Source organism: Poecilia reticulata, linkage group LG18 (assembly GCF_000633615.1).
Source record: "Poecilia reticulata strain Guanapo linkage group LG18, Guppy_female_1.0+MT, whole genome shotgun sequence".
Classification (NCBI taxonomy): domain Eukaryota; kingdom Metazoa; phylum Chordata; class Actinopteri; order Cyprinodontiformes; family Poeciliidae; genus Poecilia; species Poecilia reticulata.
Genome location: NC_024348.1, coordinates 4,127,692 through 4,150,603, shown reverse-complemented (window position 1 = coordinate 4,150,603; position 22,912 = coordinate 4,127,692). Strand labels below are relative to the sequence as shown.

At 39.2% G+C, this 22,912-nt stretch overlaps 1 protein-coding gene across 2 annotated transcripts in view; it reads right to left on the bottom strand.

The window, feature by feature from the left end:
- The window catches only part of eml3 (EMAP like 3), a 57,804-nt gene that overhangs the window by 5,551 nt on the left and 29,341 nt on the right, over positions 1-22,912 (bottom strand). The window contains exons 2-16 of one of the 2 annotated variants that reach the window (XM_008434932.2): positions 21,039-21,215; positions 20,769-20,889; positions 19,041-19,517; positions 15,661-15,771; positions 15,437-15,465; positions 11,339-11,374; positions 10,472-10,592; positions 9,337-9,486; positions 6,845-6,914; positions 6,373-6,489; positions 5,209-5,304; positions 2,120-2,254; positions 840-978; positions 431-582; positions 199-324 (exon numbers count right to left, since the gene is read on the bottom strand). In XM_008434932.2, the coding sequence (XP_008433154.1) occupies positions 199-324; positions 431-582; positions 840-978; positions 2,120-2,254; positions 5,209-5,304; positions 6,373-6,489; positions 6,845-6,914; positions 9,337-9,486; positions 10,472-10,592; positions 11,339-11,374; positions 15,437-15,465; positions 15,661-15,771; positions 19,041-19,517; positions 20,769-20,889; positions 21,039-21,215 (2,057 nt within the window). The remainder of the gene's footprint in view (positions 1-198; positions 325-430; positions 583-839; positions 979-2,119; positions 2,255-5,208; positions 5,305-6,372; positions 6,490-6,844; positions 6,915-9,336; positions 9,487-10,471; positions 10,593-11,338; positions 11,375-15,436; positions 15,466-15,660; positions 15,772-19,040; positions 19,518-20,768; positions 20,890-21,038; positions 21,216-22,912) is intronic. The other variant, XM_008434933.2, reaches the window with a different exon arrangement.

The following is a 22,912-nucleotide window of genomic DNA, read 5'->3' as shown; positions in this document are numbered from 1 at the left end:
GTATATATATATATATATATATATATATATATATATATATAGAGAGAGAGAGAGAGAGAGAGAGAGAGAGAGAGAGGGAAGCTGATGAAAATTAAAATTTCTTCCCTCCTGCTGCAGTTACAGCTGATCTGAGCTGCTTGGTCCATTTACCTCAAGTATGCAAACAGAGCAAAAGGAAAACTGATATTATGAACATACCTGAACTATGGCAACAAACCCATCAGAGAAAGATCCTCTGAGGATTGCATTTCGGGTTGTACCAACCAAAAGTCCCTCATCATCTACAACAGCAACGGTGCGGACAGCCCCAAACTTTTCTGGAATCTGAACATAACGGCCCAGTTAATTCCAACATTCCAGGCATTTCCCTCCCATGGGGAGGATGCTTCACACGCCAGATGTAACACAGACACACACAGCTGCAGATCACCTCACACTCTCTCTCCGGAGCCAGGTCGGCGCTCCAGCGGATGATCTTGCGGTCCTTTCCCCCTCCGCTGAGCAGAGCTCCACACTTCAGGGTGCACAGGGTAAACACACTGCCTTCGTGTGCTTTGATTGGACGCACAATCTGATAGGTTTCTGTTTGAAAAGCAAAGTGTTAAAGGAACTGTGCACAGGTCAAAGCTATATGGATTATTTTATACAGTTAATATTATGCTATGACTTTATGTAACATAATATATAAAGAATGAAATCCGTAACGTAATATCATCGTGACTTTAGGATTCTAATATCAAACTGAATTTGCTAAGGTTCTCTTGTATTTTTTATTTTTCAAGATTAGCAGACAAGGTTTTATAACCAGAACCTTCCTGTTAGCATGTGAACACACTGACCTTTGGCCCCTTTACCAAGCGTTTTGGTGTCTGCAGCAGACTTCGCCCATGGCAGGATGTTGCCTTCAGAGTCTCCGGTCAGAACATCTCCAGTTAGGCTGAACACAAAGCAGTGGATGAACTTGGGCTTCTTGTATTTCTGTAAATAAGAAAACAAATTTTTTTTTAAAAGCAACAATTTAACTGATAGCTGAGGTTATTTTAAATTATTTCTATTTGCTAAAGACAATGATGATGAGAGAATTTTGCTTTATTTCTCCCCTCAAAGTCAGAAGTTCCCTATGCCTTAAAACCATTTAGGAAAGCCCAAAAGATGATGTCATGACTTTGTAGGCTTCTGCGTAGCATTTCAGCTAAATAAAGCTACACCTATGGCCAGAGCTCAAACTAACTCTCTACTTGTGTGGCACTGTGACAAAATGAAACCAAATGGGCCAGAAGTGTGGTCTTCCATGAGTCTGCTTCTCCCAGATGTCTGCATACCGCTGTCTGTTCACCGCTTGGAGACGTGTCCTGTGGTGTGATGACACCAAAGTTCATGACCATGTAGGTCCATCATTACACTTGGAGAAAAAGCAGGAAGCTCAGTTGTAAAGTTCTGCTGTAGGAGGGACTGGTGCACTTCACAAAACAGATGGCATTGTGTGTCTGATAAAAACAACTTCTAATCAATTGACAGCAATACAGTAGTACTGTTGTCAATCGATTGCTGTCAGTCAATTAGAAGTTGTTTTTTTAAATCAGATTAATCACACTCTAGTGCTGTGATTAATCTCAATACCTTGCTTTATAAGCTTGATTTATAAATATGCAGGCAGTAGTGGTTCTTTCAGGAGTGGTGCAGATGGGAAGCCCCAGTATTCTTTCTCCTAGTACTCAACAGTAACTAAGGGAAACATACTCAGTTTCCCTTAGTGCACATTTAGTAGAATGTGCTAGTGCAGATCTAAACATGAAAAGTTGACAGTGTCATTTAATGTCAGATGGTGATGAAAAAGGTACCATACATTTTTATACAGGCTTGAAGTTTTGTATTATTGTCCTTGTTGATAAAATGAATCTGTTCAAAATGGTCCTGATGTGTCATACATCCTCTTTTAGACATGAATAATGTTTGTCTTTAATTTTCAGTTCTCTTTAAAAGGGCTTCCTGCTTCCCCATTCAGGCTCAAACTGAGGAAGCTGCAAACAACATGGAAGCTCTCGCTCATCACCAACCACTAACACAGAAAACCTGTCAGGGCGACGTGACAGGAGACAAGCGGAAATCTGAGCCTTACTCCGAAGATGCCTTGTTTCTTGGTGAACTGCCCTGCGCTGAGTGTCCAGAAGTAGACGTGGGATTTCCCACAGGTGATGATGTTGTTACTGTCACTGGGGCTGAAGTTCACATCAAACACAGCCTCATTGGTCGTCTGCACACAGGAGCACAGGCAGGTTCAGCTCAACTACAGCAGAGGGACACTGACCGCCGGTCAAGTCTTCAAAGAGTGAAATGCAGCAACATCAGACATCAAGCATACAGGTTAGGTAATGGGATCTGTACTGATGTAAATGTGGAGTTTCCTAAACTTTGGTCAGATCAAACTAAAACCTGCCACCGTTGAATGAAAGCTAAGAAAATAAAACATGTTTAGAGTTCACCACTAGCGAAAAAGTGAAGTTGGAAAAACCTAAAACATGCAAAAAAATTGGCACTAATGGACACTGACGTCAACACACAGAATTATTTTAGAGGGAGTTCTTGTCAGACGAGGCCAAATCAGAACTTTTTGGCCTGTGGGGAAAACCCTATGAGTGATGGAAATCCAGTACATCATGTTGATAAGACTAAACCCACTGTGAAACATGGTGGTGGCAGCATAATGCTGTGGTTTTGATTTCCTATAAAAGGGAATAGAAAACTTATCAGGTTTGCTTATAACACAGCCAGAGGTACAGCCTACAGTATAGTCTATTAATGTGTTAGAACGAGTCCTATTCAAAGCTCAAACTTCAATAATATTGAGAATTTGTAGTAGGATGTTCTCCAACTAGCCTGATGTAATTATTTTGCAGAAGGGTGGGCAGAAATCTCAGTCTGGAGATATGCGAAGCTGGTAGAGCCAGAACAGATCTGCAGATGTAACTGAAGAAATACCCAATAAAAAACATGCAAGCATGTGGTTGTTATATGACAATATGAGATTTCAAGCGTCTGAATAATTTTGAGAAGGGCACAAAAAACAGTTAAGGATGTAATTTCCCCACTCAGTTTATAAAGAAAATAACAGTAAAGATTGCAGTAAAGTGCCACACAAAGACTCATTCATGCAGGGAAGAATGTGGTGAAGAAATGAGAGCGGGTGGAAGTTTGCTGTTTCTGTGTGCTGTAAACTCAAAGGACGGGTCCAGTGTTGGACTGCAGTCACAGGCAGGGAAACTCTTTTAGATCATGTACATTTTTCAACACCCAACTATAAACACACATATTCACACAAAGAATTTGCCAAATATTTATAGAGTTGCCATGACAGCAATGCAGAAAAATGACTCCCAAGAAAGTTGAGTAGTTTGGGGTAAAAAGCCCATTTAAACACAGCAGAGCCCCCGCCCCATCAGGAGGCTTCACCCTCATCTCTCTGGAGGTGGAGGTCATTTATAAAGCACCAATACATTCCAATCACTTTATTTTACACGGCACAAAACTTTGTGACTCTTTCTGATTCTGTCTGAAGATGGATGTCAGAGTTTAACATCCTAAAGTGATTCAAACATTACATGGGATGGTTGCCAACCTGGGTGTGAATTTTATATCAGTGAAACCCATTAGGACAATGATAATGAACATTAAGATATTCATTATCATTCAATGTAAAAAGATCTCAAATTCAGTCATGCCAAATTGGATAAATGCCAGGGTGGAATTCAAGAAATGACTAGACTGGCTGCAGAGAAACAACCTGCACAGATGAAGAAGTTTGTTAACCTGAGTCACACCTTGATAAACAAAACCATTGTAGACAATAAGATAATAGAAAAGAAGAACTTAATTAAGAGATGTTGTAATTCCCATGGGGTGGCTTATTTCCTTTCTACATTGTGAGGACAAATTGAACTCCCCAAAGTGTGCTTTGTTTTGCATTTCTGCAAGTGTCTCTTAAATGTTAAAGTTCGTTTGGCTTTACAAGTGTGAGATGAGATTCTGCAATCTTAGACGACAAAAAAAGGATTTGGAGAAAAAAGAGGAATGACTGAACTAAACAAATACTTTGCAAGAATATTCAGTTTGATCAGGTTAATGTTGCTTACCAGCAGTGGCAGTAATAGACCAGATGTACCAATGGACCACTTTTATTTTAATGGGGACACAGAACAAAAGAACAAAACCAAAAAAACAAAAACAGAGTAACATTTCATTGTTTGATAAATGAAGCCAAAGAGCCACTTGCGGCTCCAGAGTTTCAGACTTCCTGATCTAGCAGATGAAAACTGTGACCTTATGTTGGTACGGCTCAATCTAAAACTGCATGACCTTAATGTTTAATTCATTATTAATACACAAATTACTGTAAAATGTAAAGGATGAATTAGTTATGGTTTCTGTGCCAATGCATTTCATCATATGGCATGTATGTAGTATCTCTTCAGTCAGGGGAGTTGGCCCATGCTTACCAGAGTTATCTTTGAGGGTGATTATTGTGCTGGATGTTGTTTGTCATTATTTAATTGTTTTATTATCTTTAATGAGATAATTGTTCTCTCTTGTAATGGTGATTCCCAGATAAAGTGGAGGTCACAGAGGTCAAGTTCAACTGTTACTTTATCTTCAGCAAGTAAAGGAAAGTGTAATTTAGGACATGAAAAGCAACCAAACTTGGTAAGTAACAAGAAAAAAAAGATTGTAAGGAAATACGAGAGTGTGCTGTGGTGGTGCAAGGGTTAAGCACAACCCATGAATGGAGGCCTTAGTCCTCGACGTGACCATTGCAGGTTCGATTCCCGGCCTGGTGACCTTTGCTGCATGTCTTCCCCCTTCTCTCATTACCAACTTTCCTGTCAATTAACTATCAAATAAAGGCCACTAGAGCAAATTAAAAAAAATTGTAAGGAAATACGGAAACCTAGAATAAAAAGTAACAATTAAACATTTTGTTTAGTGTGATCCGTCCAAATTCCCTGAACAAGCTCCTAGAATTTGAGAGATATTCTCAGGGGTTAGAGAGCGAGATCTAAAAGTGGTTTTCCAATTTTTGGCAGATGATTTTTCTAACTTACTTGTCCTTAAGAGAGAGTGGACGTGTTTGGATCAGTTGCTGCAGTGACTCTGAGATATCAAAGCCTGGACTGGTGGAAAATGAAGCTCAACTTCACAGTGTTCTTTGATTACCTTAATCTCTGCATGCTTGGTCCCCTTGGTGCAATCCCACACAGACAGTATGTGTTCATTAGAGTCATCAATCACACAAAGGAAAGTTCCAGAATCCTAAATCGTTGATTCAAAACAAGAAAATACATCATAAATATGAAACGGTTTCAAGAGCACAAACATGCCTGAAAACTCAGATTTGAATTTATTCCTCTTTTGACTTATGTAAATAATGGTTTGTGTGTTTTTCAAAAGTTGTGTTTGTATATGTGTACTCATCTGTTTGAACAAATACTGAGTTTGTCCTACTTTTTAGCTGAGACCTGGCACAAGCAAAGAGTCAGAAATGTCCTGTCCTTTTCTGTGGGAGCCTGTAGATGTCGGAGAGTAAATACTCCGCAGAAACCTCTGTCACATATCTTAATATATTTTTACTGTTGCTGTTTTTTGCCACAGTCAATTTATCTTTGATTGTTTGTTAAATATGTTTTCATATTCTCCTTATGCCGTCATTAAAATTTCTAATTCCATTGGCAAGAAGTGCAAACTTTCAGGCTTCTTCTTATTCTCCTGTTGCCATGGTGAATTGTGCATTGATGAGGACTTCTTCATCATGCTCGCTCATGTTTAACTCCGAGGTAACTTGACACAGAATTGATTTAGCTAGTTGATATCTCCTGTTCTGTTTCACAGAGCTGGGTAGGTTTACTCAGAGCTTGTTAACCCGGCTTTCTGAAACGCAGCCCCGAAGTTTGAATCTGATCAACAGAATACTTTTTAATTTAAGGGAAACTAAAGTCCTCCTCTCACCATATTAAGATCAACTGGCGGTTGCAATTGTTAAAATGCAGTTAGTTCACATTAGCCTCGTTTCAGTACGAAAGCAATCATGACACATCTTACGTCCTTTTTCATTAAAAAACTAGATTTTCCCTAGGATGATTTTCCAGCAATTGCTTGTTTTTGTGACGTCACAATCTTAGAAATTTGTATTAATGATATAAGTGATTTCTAGGCCTCCATCATCAGTTTCAGATCTTGGTTCATTTTAACATTTCACCAGTTGGAGGACATGTCTTTTACTCATCTATATCATGCAATCCTGATCAACTTGACAACGTCAAGTCTGAGCAAATTCAAAGTAAAGAGCAGTTTACAGTTACAATGTAAACTAAAACAACTTACAACAATGGAGAAAGCCAACGATCCCATTCCCACTCCCCTCTGGAAGGTTCCGAGGCCTATTTGCTGCAGGGTGACCAGGGTAGCAGAGTCCCATATATGAACACATGCCTGCATTGGCTAAAATAAAACATAAAACCATATCATCTACAGAGCAAAACAGATCAGATCAAACTTTATTGACCCATAAGGAGCAATTTGTTTTGCAGACAGCAAGGACAATCACAGATAAATACATAACATAAAGAATAAAAATACACCACACAGCATCCATATAGCATGCAGAACAATTATATTTATTTTATGCAAGGCAAAAATGTATTCAAATTCCCATGTATGATATATTACTACATATTCCCGATTGATAGACACAGGCTCAAGAGCATTTTGAAATGTACCAACTAATTAAATGTGTTGCTTTCATTCATGTGTTGTTTTCAGCATCATCCAATATTACTGCCACAGCAGTAGTTACCTTTCCATCTTTATCCACGCCGGCTGTCTGTCCAGATGCCACTCGAACATTGTCAGGATGAACAGCAAGACTGCAGAAAATAAATATTTTCATTTACTTCAAAACCTTTAGAAAAGAATCCAGAGAAGAAAGAACAAAAATAAGTGCATATGTAGTGACTTGCGTCCGGATCCTATTCACCATAATGAAAACATGCCATCATACAGATAAATGGTATAGTTTGTGTCACGTATTTGAGAGTGTTCATCATAGAGTGGATCTCACACACTGTTGATAAATGGTGGGTCTGCTCTACGGGACTCTGGATGGGACAAAATATCTGTCACCGTGGTTACAAATGGATTGGAAACTGCAGCATCAAGAACACCATCAGTGAAAGTAATAATAGGATGTAGTGTGTCGTGTTACTGCACAGAAACAGTTGATTCTGATGAAGTATTGGGCATTTTATATTCTTAAATAAATTACACCGAAAACAGGGATAAATGAAAACTTGATGAGGACAACCCTCAGTCAGAAGCGCTGATATCCAACCAGATCACTGAAGTAGGTGTTCATCAGAATCCACATCAGTTTTTAATGTCAGAATGTATTATCAAGCTGTTCAGGCTGCAGAAAGTTTCTGCTTTACAGAAAACTCCTTAACATTCAACATGCTGCTCTCCACAGCGCATGTTTTGTGACCAAATTTTAATTGAAAGACAATACATCATCCAAGAACTATTTTATAGCTGAGTGCAAAACACTCTCATAGATTAGTTTTATTACATCACACAATCATAACATACCAAGCCCAAACAGGCTTACAGGAAACCTAATCTAAATAAAGAAATAGAATCCAGTTCATAAGCTTAAGGTCATAGGAGTTAACATTCATTCTGCTGTTAGATTCTTTGAAAATTACTAAACTAAGATTATAATCAGAATATTTTCTTTAATCTCTCCATCTGATCGTGCAGCCTTTGACTGGACTTTGAACTCCTCTGTAGTTGAAAGTATTCTAGAGTTAAATGTGAGGCTATCTGAAAATCATGAAGCCAATGATGTCAAAAATTCTAAATCATTTTAGAGCCTGACAAAGATCAGATTATCTCTATCATTTCTTGAAATATGAAAAACTAGAACTGAAAGAGGGCAAACTTCCCTTTCTCATGATGGCAGCAATGCTTGTCTGCACGTCCACTTATTATAGGGAGGTTATCTTAGTAAAGGAATTTAACAGGTCGTTTAGATTTTTTCTTCTCCAACTTCACTAGAGCCAAATAACAATTTGCAGCTTGTTCTTAAATAAATTCGCCTATTAAAAATTGATTTCTGAGTAGAGTTTAATAAAGTATGGAACTAGATCACAAATCTGTACAAACAGTTTCAGATCTGGAAGAAACATTTTTACAGCCTATTTTCATGTCATCCCTTGGCACTCTGTTAGTACTTCAATACGGTCATAAAGAGAATAATCAGTGTGATAACACACAGCATTTAGAAGCAATCGACATTTTCAGCATTCCAGTCTTTCTTCAGAGAACAGGACTGACTCCTTGTCCAGGGTAAATGCTGCCTGGCTAAGCAAGACAATGACGCTACCGGTCAGCTGCTACTGCAGGTCATCCAGCATGCAGACCATGCTGATGGAAATGGTTTCCAATGGTCTGACATGACGCTCAGGTGCCAGGAGTTCAGAGGCATCCATCATGCAGTTCCACTGGGAACTGATCACAATAAAGTGGTCATCAGTGTGGGATGTGGCTAAAGGTCGTCCACTTCTATGGCTTTCTGTGACTCTGACAGTCTCTCTGTGAAACTGAAACTCTAAGCTCAGCGATCTGAGAATGTTCACCTGTAAAGGTTATAGTACAATTTAGGTTCATCCTGAAACTTCACCTAAATCAAGCATCCTTTGATTTTTGTGAGAAATAGATACTGTCAACATGGAAGAACATAGACTATCACATCAAGTCGAATTAACCCTTTCATGCATGAATTATGATATGTCAGGATTTTTTTTCAAAAATCTTTTTTGATTCTCTTAAGCTTAAGTCATAAAAAAAGGTAGGATTTTTTTTCTTTTTTTTTTTAGGTGATCAATTGTAATTTTCTCCAAATATAAAGTTTTTAGTTGAAAAATACATCAGTAGTATTGCTCTTTAGGGGTTATCTGATGTCACAATATTTTTTTTTACCTGCAAGAGTCATCTACAGTAGAAGGAGGGTCAGGGTCAGTTGGCATGCTTTTTTGTCTGTCGGCCATATTGGGTTTAACAAAAAATAATTTCTTGCATTTGCAGCTGATGGCCAGTAGTTGATAGTGTATTTTTTGATGCATTAGTGTCCACTTCAGTGGTCTGTGTGCATTTTTAACATAAAAATCCACAAGAAGCACAAGAAAATGGCTTTTAGATAGCTGTGCACTGTAGTGACCACTATGCATGAAAGGGTTAAGAGAACAAAGTTTTTCCTTGATCATATGCAGAGGATTGTTTAGTTTTACTGACCATCGGACAGAGTCGGTGTGTTTGCGGTAGTGGCGCTGCATCCGGTTCTTGATGTGATAGAGCACAATGACGCAAGCAATGAAGTAAACCGCTTCACCAGATGGAAGGAAAAATAAGTTAGCACGGCAGTCCCGTCCCCGGTAACCATAGCTACGGACAGGGTTAAGGTGGCAACACTTAAATTTTGTAATGCATCACTACATGATAAACCATTCACATATTTATCACAATGTTTAAATTAGAAGCTGTACTTTAGATGAATAAAAACTACTCTAAGTTAATTATTGACACAGACTCTTATGTTTAAAAAGATCTAGCCGTTTTACACATCACCTATAGGAAGGCTGATGTTCCTGAACTTAAATTCATCATCCCTTTGATGAAGACACTGAGGTCTGCTGTGTCCTTTATATGTTGCAATAAGAAGCATAGTTACAAAGAAATCCTCCAGGCTTTTCTTCACTCTTCCTAAACTTTGTGGGTGAATGTTTTAACGTTTCAACAAACCAAAACTTGCAGGCCACAACTATGAAAAACAAAAAAACATACATTATACCGTTACTATGGGTTACTTCTGCAGGTTTTGGCAAAATGCATGGCATTATGAACAGCTCCCAAAGCCAGTCAGACGAAGAGGGATTTAAATTTTTTAGCATCACAGAATGTTTATATATAAATATTTACATCAACTGAGGAATAACGTCACATATAAGAGATTTGGGGAACAAGGTATCGAGGGCAAATCTAAATACATCATGATGGGGCATGATGACAAACTGTCAAAAACTTTATTAAAAGATTCTTCAGCAATGCTTTGGATTAAGGGTGTGTACACTGGTGTGTATCCTATTTTTTTGCAATTGCTTTGATTCCCAATTGATTTGCTAGGTTTCTGTCAGAACTATACAGGACATATGTTACATTAAAGGTGTAAAAAATGATAAAACTACATGATTTTTACATCAGAAAACCCAATATTTACACTGTACACTTTTTACATCCTCTGTATGAGATCAGTTCTTTCCACAGCATCATATCCTTCATCCATCAACAGAGTGAAAGAAACCAGGTGTGAATGTAACACAAGCCCAATCACATAAACACACAGCTGTGTGGCCTTCCTGTGGAAGGATACACCCAGTCCAGCTCCAGTCTCTCTGAAGGCAGCTCCATCTTCAGGTTGTCATAGTTCTGGATGTTGGACGGGACGTACATGGTGATGGGTCGGCCACGGATGAACATTTTAATTGACTGTTCTGGATAAGATAATAGAGAGATAAGAAGAACTTTATTGTCCCGACAGAAATTTGTCTCGTGTACACACTCTGGATGCTGCATAACCCAAAACCATGACCATCATATTACATCCACACATAAAACTCACTTTTATAATGAATCTATTTTAAGATAAATAACTACGTAAAAGAAGAACTACTCAAGAACACAAGAAAAAAAACAAAAACAAATCACACTATAAAACCTCTTCTGGCTTTACTCTTATCTGATTGCTATAGTCTGATGACGTTAATTAAAGTCATTAATAGACTCAGGCGTCTATTAATGTTTTCTAACATGAACAGAATTAGGTATTGAAACTGTTTCTCAAATATTTCAATCCCCATGAAAAAGGATTTACATAAATTCAGTAACGTTCACATTTCAGATTCATTTCTCCTTCTAGGCAGCTCTTCTGTTTCAAATTAACAACATATATAAAGGGTATAAATGCTTTGCAGAAACTATATTTTGCATCACTTTGACTGCTAAAGCACAGAATGTACAAAGATGTTCTAGCCTCATCTATTATTCTATTTTTTTTTTTTTAGAAATTATTAAACCTTTCTATCCAATGTACAGATGTGGGGTGTAGTTTTAAAACAAAGGAGGATAAAAAAGGGATTTGAACTCCTTTATGGTAATAAAGGAATGAATATTTTAAAAGGCTTTGTTTGCTTCCCTCTGTGTGCAGATAGAGAGCTGTATTATGTCATTTCTGGTGTACCTTGGCTGTAAGTTCCTCTTCTTGAGCCGGGTGAACCTGTGTGCACAAGAATGCAAAAACTTAGCATAAAAAAATGTAGTTTACATAAAGAAGCTTTAAATATCTGTTGATTGTAAATCTTAACTGATCTAATATGGAATCATCTGTAACACACTCTCATGTATTAGCAGTAACATCCTGCTAAACAGAACATCTTAAATGTGACTAGAAACTGTTGGTGCCAAGACCAGATCCACTAAGCGTGCTGTGTTTATAATTCATCTATGAAATTCTTGAGAACTGAGTCCTTTTAATATGGCAGCCAAATATGGTCAAATATGGTTACTTTTTATCTGAGCTGAGTTCTTTAAAGTAGTTCTTCATTTCCCCGTTAATTAACGATAGCTGATTTAAGACAGCCCACTAACAAGTCTGCACAAAATCATTGATGTGCAAACAGGCCGACTGACGAGTAATTTAGATTTGTAAATTAGACCAAAGCGATGCAAGATTATGAAGTGCATGGAAAATGTTGTACTTTTTCAAACACGAGTAGAAAACCGTCCACTCCAATACAGTGCAATGTGCTGCCACCTGTGAATATAAAGTATAAATCCAGCCATTCTGTTTCTGTGAAGGCCACAGAAGTTTGACAGAAAACCATTAGTGGTGAAATGTGTTGCAGACACATGAATGATGTAAACTCTAAAGCATACAAGCACAAAAAGAACAAATGCAACAGAAAACACTGCAGACACCAAATGCTGCAATCACAGACAGCAGAAGCAAAAACCAACAATTAAAGAAAAATGCTCCAACTGGAGACAAATTGCTGCAACCACCGGAAGCAAAGGGGGAAATGCCGCAAATAGCAAAGCCATAAACTCGATCCACAACACAGAAATACTCCAGGCCTCTAGGGGGAGTCGACCACCAAATCATATGGGACCAGACCTTCAAAGACAGGATGTCCAGAAGAAAGAAGGAGGAATATGTAGGGAATGAAAGCTACTCCAGACTCCTGGGAGTGATCTAGAGAATTTCATCTTTGTGGAGCCAGTTTTCCATCATTAATGAAGAAAAGACATCACTAAGACCAAAGAACTCATCAGTAAGAGAGAACTGCAAATATTACAAGACATGATAATCAGAGAAGCAGCTAAGAGAATGACGGTAACTCTGGAGGAGTTGGTTTAGATCAAAGCATATTCATGTGTTGGAATGTCCCAGTCAAAGTCTAGACCTAAATTTAGTAGGTCAGAGTTTGTGGGAATTGCAAGTAAAAAAGGGGAAACTGGATAAAGGAGATATACCCCAAAATAACTGCAGGCAGTTCTGGTGCCTGTTACTCTGGGAGCCCAATGGAACACACAGCGTTGCAACAACTTCCTTCAAATCATCTGTTACTTTGTTGGTTAGTATGTTTCACTATGAATTATCCTTAGAACACTGAGGGCATTGTTCAGATGGCACACGAGTTACATTCCAGACGGAAAGTCAGAGGTTCAGTTTGACCTCCAATTCACCAAGTGATGATCTGCCTCACAGTGAGAACCTGAAACCTTAATTTCTCAGAGAAAGTCTCTACCGACTTTCTCTGGTAGAGAAATGGCCCCTCACTGTTCACTGCTGCCAATGTCAACAGAAGAGACCTTCCTAAAATAAATATTTTCTTTGCTCTATTGTGATCAAAACCAAAACTTGCATTTCATACCCATCTTTTCATTGAAAGATGGGTATGAGGAGCTCAAGATGAGGTCAGAGTGAGAACATAAAAACGCACGTTGGCAGCCTACACTGCAGAGCTAACCATCCATCAACCTGCCATGTCAGTTGGATCAGCAGTGGCGCTCAGCTGACCACAGCGGATATGATTCCAGTGCTGCACCCACACATCTTGTCTCCATTCCCAGCAACTCACATGGAAAGGAGCAAGTTAGCAAGTTGGGGCTGGTGAAATTCTCAGTAAGTGACATAACTGAGTCAGTTCCCTGGATTTGGAACAGATTAAAACTTTTCACTCTGTTATTTTTGGTATGAACGCTAATTTACTGGCTGCTGAATTAAGAGAATCACCTCAATCTCAAACTACAACCAGTTTGGAGAAGCAACAAAAGAAATTCTATTAATATATTTAATCTTAACCAACAGTAGCAAGATCCTTGAATTAGAAAATCTTTAAAAAATACAGTAGATGTATATATACTGCATCAGCCTGTGAAGACATACATTGCTGAATGAGCTGTTTATTTAAAATCATAACCAAAATCTTTGTCCAAATTACCCATCATGAATTAGGATGTTTGTATATGGGGAAGATTTTAGGTGGGATTCTTTAGGCAAAAGGTTTGTGTGCATTTTCTCTTTCTATTGGTGATTGTAAAATGTCCAAATACAGAGAGGAGGTAGGCAATATCCAACCTCCAAAAATAAACAACTCAAGATAAAAAAAAACAACTAACAAAGTATAGCGATAAAGCACGAACCATACTTATTACTAAATGGAGAGCAGCTGGTCTGTTATTGGACAGTGTGTATCAGTTTCTTCAGCTCGTGCAAAACTTACAAAAATATTCCAGCTTCTGTGTTCTGAATATCCTCAACTGGTCTTCAAACTGACACTAACCGCGTTCCCATCAACAAAATATGGGCATTTTGAAGTATCATATTAGGAAAAGTTGATGAAACAGCAAAATCTGAAATAAATTCCTCAATTAAAAAAAAAGAAAAAAAGTTTTTTACACTGGCTTGAGGTGCTTTTTGGCATTTCCATAAAATGGCATGACAATTGTATTCAAACCCAGATAGCAACACTAGTAACACTGTATAAAATGATTTGTGTAAACTTTGTTTTCAGAGTGAAACTCAGTGTTACTTTTAAAGGAGTTTTTGCTGCAAGTCAGCTTGATAAATGCAACAACTTCTCTGTGCGCCGTCACCCAAAGATGACTGACAGACAGACGAGGTGGAGCAGTGAGCTGTGATGCTGCAGGCTGTTCAGAGGTAGAGGCTGGCTGGAGAGGGATCTCTCTGAGTTCGACAGTCTGTACTGAGAGAGATGTAGCTTTTCTCATGGGTCTTCTGAGAGACAGCAGGATCTGGACCGAACTGTGGCGAGTCGTGACAGGATACGGCTGGCAGCCAGGGGCCTGATTTAAAATGTTACTGACTTTTCAGTTTTCGGTGGGCCCACCAATCAGAATGAGTGATGTACTTAAACTGAAACCTAAGAATTTTTATTTGTGTTTGGGATTGTTCAATATATTTTGGTTTAAATTCAACTGAGAGCTTAAAAAAAAGAAAAAAAAGAAACGAAAGTCTGTTTCCGGTGTTTAAATGTGTTCATCAGACAAGTTTTTTTTTTTCATCCTATGTATATCCTACAAAATTTGTATGTGAGATTTGATTTTGAAGTTTATTAAATAAGTACATTAACTACAAAGTCTCATTTATTAGTGGCTCAGGTAGAATTAAGTTGAGATATAATGTAAATATGTAAACAGATCAATGTACAATGTACATAGTCTACAACTTTCTACAACTAAGTAGTAGAAAAACAAAAAATATATTATGAAGGAAAATAATTTAAAGCAAAAATATAGAGCAAACCTGCCTCTAGAGGTTGTTTTCCAATCATTCAACAATCTGAACTTGGCTTGAATTTACTAAGATAATAAATGTTTATAATTTTGTCAGTAATATTTCTCACTGTGTTATGATGGACTTTAAATGATTGGATAAGGACTTTGACCACTCACAGATTAGTATGTAGCAACGGCTCCTTGTTGAAGATCATTGCTGATGTCTTCCCTACTTGGCATTGTGACAAGGCACACCTGTATGTGCCACAGCTGCCAACTGCCAACCCTCCTGCTTTAATGGAGGTGGCCCCACCTGCTGATGATCAATTCATTCACTAGCATCACCAGGTTGCTACTGAAGCAGTAAAGGTGTACTTAGTTTTTAGACACGTTTTTATTTTGGCTCTAGATTGTGTTTTCTTTTTCAACATGAGGTTAGATTAGATTTAGGACCTAATCATGTTTATGTCTTGGCATCTATAAACCAATTAACAGAAACAGGGTTTACTTTGGCAACAAAAACGTTCCACAGCCTTACCTGCACTGGCTATCAGCTCCTTCGCCCGGCTGTGGAGAGAGAACACACCCAGGTGACACACATGAAACCACTTCATGAGAACACGGTGTGGCTCTGTCAGCATCTTCTTATAGAAAGGGAGTCTTATGTTAAATTTACACAATCAGCATCCCAACCAACTGTCTGTTGCAGAGGACATGTGAGGAAAGAGTGAGCGGAGTCAGCTGGAAGTGATGGCGGCGTACCTCTCCAGGCTGGGGGAGCGGGTCAGCAGGTTGGCAGAAGACGCAGCTTTCTTGTCCAGACGCTTCCTTTGCCTCTCTGGATTCGCCAGCTTCTCGCTGTTTCTACGAACCCTACAGCGGCACAATGCAAACAATGAGCCTTCAAATGAAAACACTTACACTGTAATTCCACAGACAGGGTTAGGATTTTTCCCAATAGAGGTATGCAAGGGGCTGCCAGCATGATTACAGGCATGCTAAGACAGAAACAGGCACAGCTGTTGTAATTTGATGTAATTTAATCAGGTTTGATAAGAGCTTGTTACAAAAAGTCAGAGAGAAGACGTGTTGATCAGAGCTGATCAGCATGAGATCAAGGCAAGTTTATTAAAGCAAAACGGAAAAGAATTTTGCAGCTTTTAGTTTGACAAAAGTCAGCAGAAACTCTGCTGCTTCAACAGTCCAGGTCATGTCCATTTGAAAAACGTCCTCAGTGAGTGAACCATGTGCTCTTCATTTTCAGATTTCAGGTGAGAATGAGGAATGGTTTGGCCCCGTCAGTGGCCTGTTTGGTCAGTGCACTAGCTGGAAGGCAGATTGTCTCTCACACATGAGTTTAGAATATTTTGCTCTGAAAATGCACAGTAGAGATGGCATAAAATTCACATCACGAGGTGAAATTTCTTTTTCCAACTGTGTTCATGACAATTTGGATGCAAATACGGAAGAAGGCTATGTTCTTTACATCTATCAAACTACTCCTATATGTTCATCATCCTCATCCTCGCTCAGGATGAGGAGTTGATTAAAAGTAATCAGCTCATGCTGGGCTTTTAAAATTAAAAAAATATATATATTATTGGTATTGTATGATCTGTATTGTATAGTTTGCTGGAACTGGATTGTATGTGACTGGACTTAAATCTGAACCTGCTTTCGATTAAACGGTATATATATGAATAGAATTGTTTAAAATTACATATGATTTAACTAGATGTCTTTGTAATAACAATTTACTAAACTTTGTCAGTCTTGGGAGACATGAAACTCAATGTTTAATGAAAATCAGTGGCAGTTTTTGATATGAGCTCTAAGGGTGGTGTCCCAGGGCGGCATTAGAAAGGGTGGGGGAGCCCAAAAACCACAAAATAAAAATATCTTATCTGTCTTTTGTGCCCTGAACATGTTTGCTACTAAGAAGTGAGTGCTTGTTCCACTAAACAGTGAAGTTGTTAAACTGATCAGTTAAATTAAAAGAATTAAAGAAAAACATAATTGATATTTGCAGCTGCATTCTGTTTATAGTGGAAGGATGGCCAGTTCCTCTGCTTCTCAACAATGTCTCTCAAAATATGAACTCAACTACAAGAACAAACTGAAATAATCAACCATTTGGTCTGTAAGTCAATCATACATCCTTCAATACCAATAGTTGCAGTTCATCAAGTAATGGGACTTCTAGTCTCTAACATATTTATGTAAAAAGGGCAAAAACTATATTTACCACAGTTCACTTTGTGATGATTAGCTGATGTACCAAAAAAAACACACCATAAAGAACTAACAAAAGATCCATTTACTGCTTCATGGTAGCCTAAATAAAGGAAGTAAAACTCTCTTGGCAATAAACCTTCTTCCTAAATACTTGAGGAAACCTTTAGTCATCTCATAATAAACCATATGTTTAAAAATAAATCTAAAATAACTATACAGAATTGTGGTTCTGTCTTAACCTTAACCCATGTTAGAAAGAAATCATTTAAACCATTCTCTGCAAAATGTCAGACACACTACACAAAACCTCTGTGCAATAAGTTCTGGTTTCTAGGAGGCATCAACTTAAGGACAGGAATGAACATGTTTTCATTACATGTACAATCACTTTTTTAAATTCATATTTCATGCAATGTAAAGATTTCTATAAGAGTGCAGAGAAATTTCAGAGTAAATAGCATGAACTGTATCTGAGATATTTGGGGAAAGTTGGAGGTTCAGGACAGACGACAGACTGCACAGGTAGATTTGAGATCATTGCTCATGTTTCTTTGTCTCCCTTCATAACAGTCTCTCGTTCATTCCTGGAATTTTATTGTTTTGAAATGAATATACATGTATGTTGATTGATTAAATGTTAATATTGGTACTATCTGTAATTAGGTTCTAAAATGTTTCAAAAAAAGCGTCAGATTTTTTCTGATTACATTTTTGAAAAACGTGGATTTGATTTCAGCGTCATCCTGTCACATGTTGAAGTGCCTGTGAGCAAGGCACTTGACCCCGTAGGTCTACGGGTCTGCCTACCCGAGTATGATTACTTGAATGTGACTGATTGAAAGTACTTTGGGTGGTCGATATGGTGAGAAAAGTGTGATATAAATTCAGACCATTAACCATTAACTGAAAGATTGTGACATTAATTCAAAAAGGTGAAGCCTTGAAGAGCTCTAGCTCAGCGTAGTTTTGTTGTGTCAGTGGAACAGTTGCATTGCCAACAGCACATGTTGTACAAGGTGAACTTATTTTAGTGGGAAGATGAAAGGCCGAGTTCAAGTTGGAAACCACTCGGCATTCAAGGCATTGATCAGAGGTAGATCAAAGGCCACCAGAGAGATCCTGAATGTATGAAACCCATTACATAGGAAACCCTCTTCCAAGCCACAAAAAGCATTGGGGACAAAAAAGGAAAGTCATACACAAGAACTGGTCCCAGTAAACAAAAGCAGCTGTGCTTCACCACTATGTTGTTTACAGACCATTGGAAAGGCAGTTGTTCAAAAGAGTTGGAAGAGAAGAACCAAAGTATTCATCCCAGAATTTGAGGACAGTGGTGAGTGATTCAATGATTAGATTACTTCTGCAAAACCCAGTTGAATAGCAGCTCCTTGTTATTGTCTTTACCTAATCCTTTATATGGCAGTTTTTTCATGAACAGTTCCTTTAGTGCTGCTTGTCTGGACAGATGCCCTTTGAAAAGTTACAGCTATTAAGGTTTACACACAACCTAATCTGTTCAGCCTAAGCACGTGTGTATTGCCAGCCTCACCATACACCTTTCTGTGGTGTATGGTGCAGCACATCTTCCATTTGCTGCAGTGTAGTTGAACTAATTATGAACATGTCGCTCAGCCGGATCAAATGCTCCACTCCAGCTCCATGTTTTCCCAACAATTTAAGCAAATACATGGGAAAGATTCCATTGGGATTATTTTAGAAAACAGACCCTCACCACCCCCCAGTCCCTTGGTGTTTTCTGATTCTGATAGCTAAAGGTTTGGCCTGTGGCAGCACAACTGGGGTTTGCAGAATCCAACTCAGACAATATCGAAGTTGATTGAGTCTTAAAAAGCCATGCAAAATTAATTTGGTTATGCAGAAAGTAGCGGTGAGGCTGGCTCACGCACAGCGTTCTTTCTCCTTCCTGGATGGGGGACAGGGGTCCAGATCGCAGGCTGAGGTTTTGGTCTGAGCCGAGAGAGGTCGGGGCAGAACCTGGTTCATCCGGAGAGCAGATTCTATCCAGGCATTCTTCCCTCTGAAGGGATCTCACCGTTGTTGGCTGAATAGGCTCCTCCACTGACGAAGCCCAACTCGTTTCTTTTTCTTGGTCCCCTCCGACTTCTTCATCCACCTGGTCCTCCTCTTCCTCGTCCTCCATGCCAGGGACACGGTGGAGTTTGCCTCGTGTCCCATCGAGCACGAGCTCCGTTGGAGGAAGGCCATCTTCAAGATGGAGGCTCTGAACGCGTCTCGATAGCGCGGACATGGTGGGCTCAGTCTGAGTTGCCTTATCCAGTGATGGCAGTCTGCCTTGCTGCTCTGCAGATATTCCGCTTCCTATATAGCCGTTAGCATTGCTCACAATGCTCTCTGACTGTTGGCTGGAGAAGGTACAGAAGTTGGGAACCACACAGGCCAGTCATACAGCAAGACAAAGATATGAACACAACCAACGTTCAACAGACCAGCATCACAAGCCTGTAACATGTTAGAAACAATACAACATTCCTGTTATCACCATTCATGTTAATGCCTCAGGAAATTCTATCAACCTGGACATGTACGTCACTTTCTGTTACAAATCTACAAAATTTGCAAATGATGCCTTTGAAGCACTTTTTTAAAAACAGTTTAGAATTTCATCTTTTTTAGTAGGAGTCCCTCAGCATGTAGCATCTAGACGTGGTAAGTCTCGATGCTGTGAGAAGACCTGTTGTTCACAGCCTGTTCAGGTGAACCCAGATCCTCTACTGCATTGTGTTCAGGAATGCTGACTCAGCCATTCTTAATGCTCCACAAAATCAGGGGTGCTGTGTGAAATCTGTGATCCATGCAGACTCTGAGCACACTGATGGTTGTGATTTGATGCCTGTAGCCTACATGGATGGATACTAGCAATTTTGTTGAGCTAATGGGGCGCCTAGCCCCGTTTCTCCTCCACCGCACCCTGTCAGTGCTGCACAGATAGCAGCACATTGTGTGTCTTTACAACTGGCTGTTCCAACCAGTTGTAAAGACACTGGTTGCTCCAACTCTCAACCTTATCTCCTCGGTGCTGCATACAAAACATAAGTATATGCACTTATGTTTGCTCTGTGATACAGTGGCAAACTGTCCAAGGCGTCCCTGCAAGCAGTGGCGCAAAAAGTGGGTATGCAGGGTATGCAACACATAGGGGCGCAGCACCAGAGGGGGCGCCAAAACCCAGTCTGCAGGGGGCGGTGCATCGATGATGTTTTCCCATACACTTCAGCGCGCCTTACGCTCCTTCACCTCGCGCACATAACGAGGTAAATGTAGCGAGTTTTACCCTTCACGTATCGTCACCTGGGGGGGAGGGATCTATGTTTTCGCATCCACCTGAATAATGTGTAGTCGCGCCACTGCCTGCAAGGCAAAGCTTGTAACAACAATGGAGATGTCAATAATTTACAAAAGCTTTGATTGAAGCAGATAAATAACAGGGAGGCTTTCTGAAATGCTGCCACGACCATCAGGATTATAAACCACCTAAACTGTCACTTTTTACTATCATTTAAAATTGTAGTTGGCAGAAATTACAGGTGATCAGTTGTCATGCTAAGGTAAGTGGTGTAGCTGTGAGCTGCAGCCTGGCTCTGAGTTGGAATCACCTGGCAGCCGTGGCAGCGTGGTAAATTCCATCGTTGGCTGAACTTGATGAGAGTTTTCTGCCGCTGGTGAAACCGTCTGAGTAACACACCTGGTTCAGTACCCGGGCAGCACTGGGGTTCACTGGGGGAATCAGAAGGAATGGTCCATATTTGTGAGGGCATTCACTCTTTCTGCATGCACAATTACAAGAACATGACAGTATGTTTGATCGCGGCCAGGACGGTCAGGATTTGACATAAATCCAGCTTCTGACCTGACCAAACACTGACCTGCAATCAGCTGCTGCTTCAGTAATGGGAGCAGCTGATCATGCATCCGGATCCTCCGCAGGGCATCAGCCAGCGACGACTTCAGCAGCGTGATCTCATCCTCCTGTGCTTGCAGACGCACCTCCATGGAGGAACTGCGGTCGGGGTAATCAGTGCTGCCGTCTGCTGACACATCATCTGCAAGTAGTCCGCAAAATATTCTTCGTGAAAAGCAATGCCTCAATTGCGAACATATCTGTTTGAAAATGCTCATGGAGGAAATACAAGCCTCAACTTTAGTTTTAATTTTTTTTTTCAAAATACACAAAATCCTCTGCCGCCAACTGATTAATATCGACTGTATTGCTTACACTGAATGAAAGTACCTTTGTACATTTTAAATAATGATCCACTGATTGATGAGCTGTGCAGGAACCAAGACGGGGCAACTTTCACTTTAGGATTAATCTGAAACAACAAACTAACACATGCACATTTTCTCTTCAAAGCTTTTTACCTCCATGATAAAGAGCATTTCAAATACACACACGTTAAACCAAGACGTGCCAAAAAACTTTGATTTTTTTAATAGAATTATTCCGTTGCTAGCTTATAGAATAAAAGAATGAACAAGTTCTTAGTAGGCCTGCAATGATTGCAGTTGTCTGATTACAGATCTTTTAAAAAACCTGATCTGCTGATTCAGATTTTTACCAATGCTATTTTTTTGCATGAAAGATTGATAAACATAGCAAGAAAGTCACTGAGTTGTTAGAAGTGGGGTGACTATTGTTAAATGTGCAGACATGACCTGATGAACGGGCCTATCAGTCAAAACAGCAGAAAAGAAAATGGTTGATTTTTAGACCTTAACTGAGATAGATAAGATTGGGGAATAAAATCAGCTTCACATGTAAATATCAAAATTAAGGAAATCGGTGCCAATACATCGTCTGGAAGATAAATCATGTACCCCTAGTTTCTATAGACGGAAAGACAATCAGAGAAAGAAGTCCTCGTTGCAACACAAGTTTAGATAGATTTTGAGATGTGGGAAGACCATATAGACGTCTTTATTATGCACTGATGCAAAGAATATCCGTTTTTCCTCCCAAAGCTTTCTGTGGCTCGACTGGCCTCAAATCAACAACAGCTGGATAAGAAAAAAGGCAGATATGCAGCAAATGGTTTGAGTCTGGGAATCAAACCGGGGAAGAAAAACTTTAACAGATTTTTCTATTTATGTACACCCAAGAATCTATTTCTTTGTTTGTTTGTTAAATGTGGATCTTATTTATCAGTTATTTATCAGATATTGGGATCACAGCTGTTTGAGTTACGTGTGTTCTTCACTCTGTACTTATCGTTACGTTGACTTTTCTCAGCTCAGAGGAATTCAAAATAGACATCACTTCAGAAGCTATAATCTTTTCACTTCCAAGAAAGAAGAACCAGGCGTTTTGTAAGAGCAGTGATGATGAAATCACCTCCAGCAATTCAGTTGAACAGAAAACGTCCTCAGAGAATCAGTTACGACATGCCAACACTTGCATGAGGCTCACTGCTCTTTTATGCTCAGTTGACAACATAATATGTCATAGTCCGGGCAAACAGCCAGCAGCTGTCAGCAGCAAGAGAACTATTGGCAACTATCAACCTGAGAAACCAGCAGTCTGTTTGCTTTCATGGAGATAAATCACAATGAACAAATTCTGTACAGCTTTCAGAAATTAAACAAAGAATAAGAGTTAAAGATACTCAAAGGAAACTATGATACATTTCTTACACTAAGCCTAATTCTGCTAAATAGGATTTATAATTTCCTAAATAGGATTTATAATTATATTTTTCCTCCTAATTTCCTGGAATGTTGGTTTCTCAGGTTGATAGTTGCC